Source organism: Chionomys nivalis, chromosome 3, assembly GCF_950005125.1.
Source record: "Chionomys nivalis chromosome 3, mChiNiv1.1, whole genome shotgun sequence".
Classification (NCBI taxonomy): domain Eukaryota; kingdom Metazoa; phylum Chordata; class Mammalia; order Rodentia; family Cricetidae; genus Chionomys; species Chionomys nivalis.
In genome coordinates, this window is record NC_080088.1 from 82,027,192 (window position 1) to 82,039,366 (window position 12,175).

The following is a 12,175-nucleotide window of genomic DNA, read 5'->3' on the forward strand; positions in this document are numbered from 1 at the left end:
CTCCAGTGGGAGCTTGAAAGAACAGATGCTGACAGTAACTGTAAGGACTATAGGTCTGACCAAGGGTTCTACTGGGAACTGGGCTAGAGACAGGCAGCCATGTTAAAGTCTGGCAACTTGTCTGGGTTTTTTGGTGCCCCAAGAATGTGTGTGAGTTATATTTAAAAGTGGTGGTAGGAAAAATGTAGAGATAATTTGGTATTTGAAATTTAGCATGAGATTACTGACTGCTTTTAGTCATCTTTATAGCAAAAACAAGGCACAAAAAGATAAAACAAAGGATGTAAAAAAAAATCTGCAGTTTATAAATCTATAAGGACAGGTGTGCTGAAGATGTGGTAACTGAAGAGATGGTAAAAAGAAGACAAATATGTTGTGTCGGAGCAACAGAAAAGTTGCCTTGAGGGATAACCAGATCCCCAGCCCAGACTTAAGAACATGCACTTGAAAGGCTTTAGCAATAAAATTCTAACATGCCCTGCTCATATAAGTAGTAGTTTCCCCAGAAATCATTTCCCAACAAAATGCTGCAGACATAGTCAAAGTATGCTCTGTTCCTGCTTGATCTGATGGCAAACCTGGGCATCTCTCACGTAATTTTTCAGATATGCAAAATGCAACTGTTGTGAGTTAAGGAAATTTCCCTGCAGATTTAAAAGCAGCATCAGATTCCCTCAGGGAAGCCCCCTGAGAGTGAACCCTGGGCTGCTGTACCAAAGACCCTAGGAAGTCAAAGATGCCAGACCACAAAATGTCTGCTGAGGAAAATTCTAGGCAATTCACAGAAGCAGCCCTTAAGAATGACGGTAAGTTCTATAGCAAGAAAAGGTATAGGAGAGGGCCGCCCAAGTCCTTTGAAGCTCATACTGTGTGCCACAGATGCTCAACATAGAACTCCAAGATTCAGAGTTTGCCTTGCTAGGATCTGATCTTGTTTCAGTCCAATCTCTCCTTTCAATGTACCCATTCCTCCCTTTTGAAACAGACAGACATTTATACCTTGTGCACATTGAGAACATGCAATTTGTTTTTGAGTTTTAACAGGTACTCTCAGCAAAGACGTGCCTTGACTCTCAAACACTTTGAAGTTGAAGTGTTTAAAAACAAGGAAACTACAAAAACCTTGAAGCTCCATGGCAATGGAAAACACATTCTGCAATATGAGATGAACATGAGCTTTAGAAGCCAGGGTAAAATAATATAGTTTAAATCTGAAAGTGTCTCCCAAAGGCTCCTGTATTAAGAGTTTAGTTACAAGATGATGAGCATCTGAAACCTAATTGGTTCATGAGGATTCTAACTTCCACAATGGATTAATTCACTGATGAATTCACAGCTAAGGAGTGACTTGGAAGTGTATATATCTTGTCCCCATACCCTTTTTTCTGAGTTTCTCATCTGCTACAAAGTAAACATCTCTCCAGTCTACAAACAAGGTAACCCCTGCCATGACAGTCTTGCCTCACCACAGGCTAAGAGACAAATGGAATCAAGTGACTCTGGATGAAGGTCTGAGAAATCACTAACCAGGATGGTCCTTCCCTCAATTTACCTTCTTAGATACTTCTTAGATACTTTGTCAAAGTGAGCAAAACTAACCAAATAACATTCTACTTACTTTTCACAAGTATAAATTGTGATGCCACAGTTTAAAACCTAATTATAATAGCTTTTATTCATCAAGTATTTCCCATAAAAAAGCAAAGAAAAATTTTTAAAGGTTCATTAAAACCAAATTTTAAAAGAAAAGACTGGGGTATCAGTAGATATGAAAAAGGATGAGAAATGAATGGGAAACAGAAATTGTTAATGTACAGAAGGTAGTAACATTGCAGGAATTACATACAATACTGCCTGTACTAAGCAGATTAGCACATTTTCTAAAACTGCAGCATGATATGCTTGTGAACATTAAAAACCTGGTACCTTCACACACAATAGATGGCATATAGAAACAAATTCTCTGCAAAATGATATGAAAATTTTTTTTATATACAATTTATCTGTGGACATAAAAATTTATACAGAAAAATTGTGGCCGAGCGGTGGTGGCGCACGCCTTTAATCCCAGCACTCGGGAGGCAGAGGCAGGCGGGATCTCTGGGAGTTCGAGGCCAGCCTGGTCTACAAGAGCTAGTTCCGGGATAGGCACCAAAGCTACAGAGAAACCCTGTCTCGAAAAAAACAAACAAACAAAAAAAAAAACAAAAAAAGTTTTAATTGGGGCTGGAGAGATGGTTCAGCAGTTAAGAGCACTGGCTGCTCTTCCAGAGGTCCTGAGTTCAATTCCCAGCAACCCTCTTCTGGCATGCAATCATACATGCAGGCAGAACACTGTATACATAATAAATAAATCTTTTTAAAAAAAAGTTTTAATTCTATGTGTGTATTTCAATTTCAAAGGTCTTATTCTCCTGAACCCAGTAATGACTTTAGGTTAAAAAAAAAAAAAAGACATTACACAAAAATATTTACTTTAGTACTGTTTATAAGAATAAAATCTAAAAAGCCAACAATAAGAAAACAGCAATGTTATGATACACTGAAGTAGAGTAGTCACCATTTCACATTTATTGTTTTAGCTAGGAGCCAGTATGCACTAAAAGATAATGTGTGGTGTGATGTATCCCTCTGTCACACATTAACAAAATGTCTATTACATGGGAGGAAGCACTCAGAAGCAATTAATATTCCCCAACCACTCAGTTCCTATCAGTAACAGCTGAAAACCAACACTTAAAAATTTTGTTACTAGGGCGGCGGTGGCGCATGCCTTTAATCCCAGCACTCGGGAGGCAGAGGCAGGCGGATCTCTGTGAGTTCGAGACCAGCCTGGTCTACAAGAGCTAGTTCCAGGACAGGCCCCAAAACCACAGAGAAACCCTGTCTCGAAAAACCAAAAAAATAACAAAAAAAAAAATTTGTTACTGCCAGGCCTGGTGGCGCACACCTTTAATTACAGCTCTGAGGAGGGAGAAGCAAGCAGATTTCTGTGAGTTCAAGGCTAGCCTGGTCTATGAAGTGACTTCCAGAACCGCCAGGATTACACAGAGAAACCCTGTCTCCAAAGAAACCAGAAAACAAGAAAAGAAAGTGGGGGAGGGAACCACTGAAAACTGCTTTAATGAGGAAAACAAAAATAGAACAATCAGCATGATTTTAAACTAAATAAAACTGCATGTTAACTAAACATTGCTAATTAAAAGGAAATTTTAAAACTAGTGTTTATGAACAAAAGGCTTTAAGAACTTAGCTGTCAACAATGAAGTCACATGTGCATAGTCATTAAAAGACTCACTCTGTATCAGAGCAGCCCCTCCTCATTAATAGGTCCTCAGTCTCCTAGACTAATAAGTTTGATGACCAATGAAAGCAGGAAACAGGGAGAATTTTCTAAATTATTATTTTTTTAAAAACCAAGAATCCTTCTTGTTAGGTTATAAAACTTTCAGAAGCAAACCTTAAGAACAAGCAGAATTTGGAAAGCAAGTTAGGCCGATCCCTGTGTCTACATTGCAAGTTCTGGACATACAGTGAGGCCCTGTATGATACATGAGCCCGCACGCGCACACACGTACAAAATAAACAAATGCAACAGTGAAAACTCCCAGATGTCTAATCACACACAAGTTTAGGAAGTATTTACCTTCAACAGCTCAAGGCCTGCTCTAATAGCTTGATCAGTTGGGACACCCTCATCTTCATCGTCGGCTGTTCCATCTATTGACTTATTCACTTGCTTGATAAGAGCACTGAAGTATGACAAGAAAACGAAAGGATTATTTCTGTCGACTGTAATACACTAGCAGTATCTGAGGAAAGTCCCTAAATATTAAATAACTACACATTGCATAATATTTTATATGACTGTTAACCAAACATTATTGTTAAACAAATTACAGAAAATATCTTTTCAGAATCAGTTCTTTCCTTTACCCATTCAAATAAAAACAAAGTTACTTTACTGGCCCTTTTTGAATGTCACCTGTACCTTTGATTAGTGTCTTTTCCAGAGGAGACCTAGCGTCAAACATATGAATGATTTTTTTTTTTGTCTAAAATACATATCAATCAAAGGACAGCAGTAAGTACTCTAAAAATGCAACAAGGATTTGTGTCAAAGATCCAAAAGTCAGAAACCATAGACCTGCTGCTAAAATTGTAAATGATGTAACAAACCTTGTAAAAGAGAATACCAGACAAAGACTAGGAATGTTTTCCAGCTTTAGAGACAGGCTGATCTTACTGTAAATAAATTTAGTAATTCACTGACAGTGATTTAAAGGAATCATTCACATCATTGAGTAGTTGCTCTTTTTACAACCATCAAGTAATAAAGTAATAGTATGGACATAAAACATACCAAATAAAATTTTGTTACACAAGGCTTCTTGAAATATTTTGTTCAAGCTGATCTTCAAAAAATATTTTATGCTCAAATTTAGTATCAAACAAGGAATGAAGAATATCTGTCTCTTTAACAAGAGTTTAAAATTTTCTTACCTACAAAGTCTATTTCTGGCTAACAAGATGGCTCAGGGTTTATGGGCCCTAGCCTGATGACCTGAGCTTGATTCACAAGACCTACACAGTAGAAAAGACCTACAATTGTCCTGACCTCCAAATGTGGGTCTTTGTATATGTACCACTGCATATACACATATACAAACATGCATACATTAAAAGCATTTATTTCTGTCAAGTGTTTCCATTTATTATTTTTCTAAGTTTCCGTTTCCATGTAATGAGTTTTACCTATTCTCATATCTCCAATTACCCTAATGAAAATCTCCAACCTAAATCTTATTCCCAACAGTACCAAGATTCTTCTGTACAATAGGAACATTAAAAAATTTAACTTCTATTTTCTTCTATAACAATGAGTAGGAAGACCACAAAAAAAGTGAACACACACATTTAACAGTATCATCCAACAAGGACTGCAAAGGAAGTCATGACAGAAAATGTAGTTCCTTCTTTGGGGCCACTAAGAACAGGAGCTCAGAAGAAGATAGAAAGCAGGAGCAGAACAAAAGCTAATCACACACACAGTCTAGGGGACATGTTGGCCAGAAAAATGACAAACTGGTAAACTATTTTCAAAGCTACTTAAGTATTTAGTGAGGAACAAATGACAAGTATAACATCATATATAATGAAATACACTTGGTATGTTAGCCTAAGAAATTAACAAGAGAATTCAGCAAGGTGGTAAGAACAAAGCTCTTAGAACAACACTGATTTTCTCTGACAGCAAAAGTCAACTAAAAAGCACAGAGGAAAAATGTATTAACATTGAGAAGCTAAAATACAAGTCACAAACTGAATCCCCATGTCCTTGGGGAAAGAACAATCTGATTCCATGTATACTCCTGCCCATCTGGAAGACCAATATATGTCTGCTGCCAAACATGTAGGGAAGAGGAGCAAAAAGCTTCCTCTGTGAGACCAATCTGCCCAAAAAACCTCACGAAAATCAACACAGGTCCATGCAAAACATACAAGAATTTGTCCAACAATGAGGAAACACGTCAAACCAAATGTGAATGATCCCATTTTTCAATAATGATTAAGCTAATACAAACAGCTATCATGTACAATAAAAACCTAATGCTCATATATTACACTAAACTGTATATCAACTATAGATAAAAACATAGAAAATAAAACTACTTAATATAGCAAAGTAAAAAAGAAAAATAAAAAAAACCAAAAGAAAAAAACCAAATACAAGTGTGTAATTAATTTTAAACTTAGACGATAACGTTGGGATCTTAGACTTATCATCCCTGTAATCAATTAACAAAACAAAAATGTTTCTCTTAGGTACCTACAGGAAAATTTCCTAAAGAAATGCAATTAACCAAGAAATGTTTAGGGGGAAAATTTTTTTCTCATTTGGAAATGTTCATCAGTTCAACACTTTAAGGTACAACCTAACATTCACCCATATATAGACTGCAGAGACTGAAAAGGCACTGACCAGAGTCTGACTGCCTAAGGGACTAACACAGTCTCTCTTTGGAGGCTCTGCAGTCACTTTCTGAGTCGAATTTAACATTGCATCCTGGCCAGGAAGCGTTCCTCAAATATGTTCTTTCTTGCCCATCATACTAGCATCTATGCACAGACTACCAGAACAGAGCCTTAAGAAAGTCCTCTCCTCCACTCACCAGCTAAGTCTGTCATTTCTAAAGACTAAAGAGTAAACCAAGAGTCCCAAAGCTCAGTGTCAATAGCAGCTCCTATCTGATCCCAGGCACACAGCACTCAGGCCTCTCTAGCCTATAATCTAACTTTCCAAACACCCACTTCCCTATCTAGTTAGTCTGTCTTATGACAGTCTCAATGCCTATAATACTCTTTCTCCCCTATTTGTAAAAGTAAAATTTACCTATGCTCCCTTCTTAGGTAAAATACTACTTCCCAAGATAGCCTTTTGAGCTCTCTGAAGTAAAGTAATCAAGTGAAAGCAAAATGCGAAGCAAGAAAAGCAGCCCATCTGAACACGAATGAACACAAGCCGTACCCACAAATGCAGTGTATATGACTGCACAAACACAGATAAGCAGCTGGTTTGCTGACTGCCATTGACCTAACAAATGCACGACTGGGAAACACTAAGAAACCTTAACATTTTTAAGGACAAATACCTGATAGACTCAGTATCTATGTGTACAGGTGCTATTCTCTCCAAGAGAAACTTGATCATTTCCAAGAAAGGATTTGTAGGCTGTTTAGGGTTCCCCAACTTCTTAGTTATTTCACGCTGAAATGCAGATTTGTAAATAATTACAAAAATATATTCAAATATAAAATAACTTCAAAATGTTAAGAACCTACAACATTCTGTAGTACTGGTGCTGGAAAACACAAATTTAGAGAAACTAAGTAACAAAAACAAAGCACTGAATATATTCTAAGTAAATAAGATGTACATTATTATAATTATTAACATTCTAGACAATGATGTACATTATTATTAACATTCTAAGCAAAGATGTACATTATTATTAACAAGCAAATAAGATGTACATTATCCAATATAACAATGAAAAAAACTGAACAGATACTTTGAGTAAAACCAAGGTTTGATTCCTATCTCATGTCATAAATTACAAAAAGCCAGGCAGTGGGGGTGCACAGGCATGACTTTAATCCCAGCATTTTAGAGAATCTCTGTGAGCTCAAGGGCAGCCTGTTCTATAGAACAAGTTCCAGGACAGGCTCCAAATCCTGTCTCGAAAAACGAAGTTCAAAAGAATAAAAATATAAGAGTAAAATCGGAGGTGGAAAGACAAACCAGCAAGCAAAATTAACAAAGAGAATTTAATTAAATTGCTAGACATCATTCTGAAGATTCTTATTCAGCCTACCCGGAAAAGAGCCAAAAATCATCTTTTTCAAAATGTATCAATATATGAGTGCAAAACACTAATAAATATTTGTAACATGTCTTACTGTCTTTTCCTAACCTTTTGTTAGGGCATGATAAAATACCCTAACAAAAACAACAACTCTCTTAAGGGGGAGAGAATTTATTTTGGCTAACAGTTCCCAAGCTATAGCCAATCACAGCAAAGGACACAATTGAGCTGGAAGGAGCTGGTCAGATCACATCCATAATCAGGAACAGAGAAAAATGAATGCGTGCATACTAGTGCTCAGCTCTTCCCCCATCTTTCAGGGTGCCTGCCAAGGGAAGGCATCACCCACAAATGGGTACATCTTCCTACCTCAAATAATCAAGATAATACCTCACATATACGCCCAGTGACCATATTAGGGGTCAAACTGATAATTAACATGAACTATTGTAACTTGCAATCAAATAAAATTTTATGATCAAGACACCAAAAGCAAAACGCAAGAGCCATATAAAATTATCCATGGCTAGGCAAAAATAGAAATCATAATAAAAAATGGACATCACAAACGAAACAAAAGGGCAAAATACAGCTGACGGAAAATAAATTAGAACCTAAAATGACATATCACAAACTAACCAGTTGCAAGATAAAAAAAATATTCTATAAAAATAGGCAGATCATAAACATTCAACTCAGAAAAGAAATACAAATGATTAAAAAAAACTTGAAGGAGAAAGGTGATCAGAAACTAGACAAATAAAAAATACAATTCCAATCAAAATAACTTTATGTTTAGTTTTACTTGTGCTTTGTTTCTAACAATGAGTGGACAACATTATGATTGAGAAATACATGTTAAAGGCATTAAAAATGTACCTTTAAACCCATGTGATTAGACTTCTAAAAATCTGTAGGAATCACGATGTGTAAAAATATTCAGCTATGAAGGTATTACATGGAGGAGCCAGAAGCATAAGTATGTATAGAAGCCCAAAAATGTGAGCCTATTTCTACCTTGACCAAAGGTCAGAGAATTAGAGGTAACCTCTGTTGCTTCAAGGTTACTGTGCTTCCACCTCAAACAAAGGTCCCACCTAGATTCAAGGCAGAGAGTTCTGCTCCCTCAAGGTTATTGTCAACAGTTGTAGCTAATAGCCAGACCCTGTATTTCAGGAATAGAGAAGTAGCTATGTTTCTACCTCAAACAAAAGTCTAAGGATTCAACTAAGTTCCAGTTGTCTTATGGAGATAACACTGGATTTCACCCAGGAAGTGGTTTGCCTACAGAATGTTTTGGTCAAGGGTGTGTGAGCGTTACTTGTTCTGTTCTAGCAACAGAATGTTTAACTATGAATGTAGTCTGCAACCTTCAACTGGTCTGTTCATTTCCTTGTATCATGTTAATGCAGTTTTTTATCTTAATCGTATCTTATTGGGTCAGGATATTTTAAGTAATTGAAAATTAAATGTGAGCGATTTCAGGATTCACTGGAACTCCCTTTCAGTACTATTCCATTTTTCCATTCTATTATTTTCCCATTTCATATTCTTTCCTTATATTCTAAATCCCAATGCCCCTACCCTGGCAAGAGATGTTTTTGTCGAGGCTGGTCCCTGACAGGTATGAAACTAAAGCCTCTGTTATTTTAGGAAACGAAGGCAGGAGTGTGCATTCAAGCCTAACTGGGGTATCAAGACTTCACTGCAAAAGAAAGAACTGGAAAAGCTCCAGAATGTTAGCATTCAGTAAGCTACAATGCACACGAATAGCATGCTATGAACTATGAAATACACAATAAAAAATTAATGAGTGGGATGTGGTGACACACACCTTTAATCCCAGCACTTGGAAGGCAGAAGCAGGTGGATCTCTGTGAGTTCGAGGCCAGCCTGAGCTACAAAGCAAAGTCCAGAACAGTCAGGGCTAATACACAGAGAAACCCTGTCTCGGGGGTGGGGGGGCACCCAAACTTAACAAAAATGAAAAGTATAAAATTCATATATGACAAGATTTCATTTTGAAAGGACATATATGAAAATGTTAATGGCAACTCTCCCTGCAGGACTATAATTTATCTGAATTTTTATTTAACATTTTCTTAATTAAAATAAACATAAATTCCTTTTATAAAGCAGATATACTGAGAGAATCCTGTGTGTGTCTCCACACAGGTGCTCCCCATGCTCCCCCTTACCACACAGCCTTCAGCCTGCTTGCAGGAGCATGTGGGGCTAACAAGGTTTTCCAGCTGTTTCCGTATTTTCTCATCATCCTCCAACACTTGTGTGAATTTCTTCATGAAATCCTGCGCCTTACCAGGATCTGGCAAATTTCCTTAAAATAAAAATAAAGTTTCATAATGTCTCAAAAAAAAATAGAAAGTACTTTCTATTTTGTAATTCTAATTAATAGTCCTTATCTACAAACTGCCCTTAGTTTAAATTGTGAAGCATCATCTATACTGAAAATTTGGGAGAGAAATCTGCTTTGGAGAAAATATGAAAAAGTATCCAAGTGAAGATCTGCTTGCAGGGGGAGCACAAGCTCTTTCTACGGAGCCCGTTATAGTATTTGAAGACACTAAGTGTCAACCTAAGTAAAACCATCATCTGTTCCTTAAGACACTGCTTACACTGTCCTGCAGAAGTTCATAAGAGGGGACAGTTAATTACATTCTGTGTCTCCTTGTGCACTGTTTATCCATACAGACATGCAGCATGTGATACCGACGGACACTGGGCAAACTATCCCGGTGTGACTGCTAGGTTATGTCCTACTGGCATAGAAACCACCACAGCACTCTTCTAACATGTGCCTCATAGCTCCTACAGCTAAGGAAATGCTGACCTTAACTAGCATTAGAAAAAAATTGCTTAGAAAAAACTAGATTAGGCTACCTAGTATAAGAAACTATAAACATATTAAATGTGACAACAGTAAACTTATCCTTCAAATTAACATACAATTCTGAAAATCCTTAAGTCTTAGAAAAAATGACTAATCAACTGCCTGTGGTAAGAATACCAAACTGTACTAGTCATAATAAACATTTGATATATAACCTTTTCATATCTCTATATACAAGAAAAAATTAGAATAAAGGGAAATCTGGCTTGGTGGCACAAACTTTTAATCCCAACACTTAAGAGGCAGAGGCAGGTAAATTTCTGAGTTCAAGGCCAGTCTGGTCTACAATGTGACTTCAGGCCAGTCAAGGCTATATGGTAAGATCCTGTCTCAAAAATAAATAAACATGATGACTTATAAAAGACAATTATCTGCATAACAGTAAAATTTAGGCAGATAGCACCTGGGGACAAGGTTTCTTAAAAGTTCTAGTGTAGAACTTTACTATGTTCCAAATTAGCAATTCACTAGAATTTGAATAGTGTTGTTAATTTTAGAAATGGTCATTTAAGAGCCCCTTTATCATAGTTAGGCACCATATTAAGAGTTATTCTTTTTTTAAATATTTATTTATTTATTATGTATACAACATTCTGTCTGTGTGTATGTCTGCAGGCCAGAAGAGGACACCGGACCCCATTACAGATGGCTGTGAGCCACCATGTGGTTGCTGGGAATTGAATTCAGGACCTTTGGAAGAGCAGGCAATGCTCTTATCCTCTGAGCCATCTCTCTAGCCCAGACTTATTCTTTAGAAAAACAAAATAAAAGATTGTGACAGAGAAAACAGTAACCCCCCCCCCCAAAAAAAATTCAGCATTTTATTTTTTTTTTGAGACAGGGTTTCTCTGTAGCTTTTGGAGTCTGTCCTGGAACTAGCTCTTGTAGACCAGGCTGGCCTTGAACTCACAAAGATCTGCCTGCCTCTGCCTCTTGAGTAGAGGAATTAAAGAAAGGTGTGTGCCACCTTTGTGCAGCAAAATGCATAAGAATCCTTTATTTTTTTCCCCCTCTCACTCTATTAACATCTTCTGGATACTAGCATTCCTGCAAACAGAATCTAGAAAAGACTTTCGTTTTTTGATAGATACTAAAGAATTAGAAAGACAACAGAGAATGAGGTTCTCCAGAGGTCAGCACCCATAGCCAACTGCAGAAGACAAGCCTGGAAGCTGCTGAGCTACAAAAGAAAGGGCTGGCTGAGGCTGCTCTACTCTCAATGAGACCTACTTCTGAATGCTTTCTTCAAAATGGGGGACTGAAGTGAGCAACAAGACAAAGTCACTGTTTTCTTTAGTGTCTTGGTGTTAGTTGGAACGCAGCTGCAGTATTTAGCTCAGCCCACGACCTCTTCATTATTGCCAAGTATAGTACAACCACTCTACCAGGTGTTCCCAACTATCTTGTCAATACACAATGACCACTAAGGTGAGGGGAAAAGCAACTAATGCCAGAGACTGACAACAGAGGAGGAAACAAGGCACAGACTCAATGTTAACAATTAATTTCGTGTAATAAATCTCAAAAATAAATGTATATATTATTTCTCAAGCTTTCTCATGTAAGGCACTAAAGAAAATTTTAAAATCTGGATAGCACACAAAACAAATGAAAATCGAAGAGAAAATGAACTAAATTGTCTTGTATATAACAAACAAAAACACTAATAATTTCTTGGATTACCACAATCTAACATAATTACATAAAACCTTCAATTAACTTTTAAACTTTAAAAAATATTTAAAATAACTTACTTGTAATAACCATCACTTTAGAAAATATGGCCTTCACACTGGCATCTGTCTGTAAATCACATACAAAAACGTACAATTAAAATTCCCTAAGAAGAATCCACAGGCACCTTCAACAACTCTCCAGACCCACATGTTCCCCATGG

At 36.9% G+C, this 12,175-nt stretch overlaps 1 protein-coding gene across 6 annotated transcripts in view; it reads right to left on the reverse strand.

The window, feature by feature from the left end:
* Positions 1 to 12,175, reverse strand: part of Pds5b (PDS5 cohesin associated factor B) — a 161,326-nt gene that overhangs the window by 51,595 nt on the left and 97,556 nt on the right. For all 6 annotated transcript variants that reach the window (XM_057764240.1, XM_057764239.1, XM_057764238.1 and 3 more), the window contains exons 15-18: positions 12,033 to 12,081; positions 9,566 to 9,705; positions 6,654 to 6,769; positions 3,647 to 3,752 (exon numbers count right to left, since the gene is read on the reverse strand). In XM_057764240.1, coding sequence (XP_057620223.1) covers positions 3,647 to 3,752; positions 6,654 to 6,769; positions 9,566 to 9,705; positions 12,033 to 12,081 — 411 coding nt within the window. The remainder of the gene's footprint in view (positions 1 to 3,646; positions 3,753 to 6,653; positions 6,770 to 9,565; positions 9,706 to 12,032; positions 12,082 to 12,175) is intronic.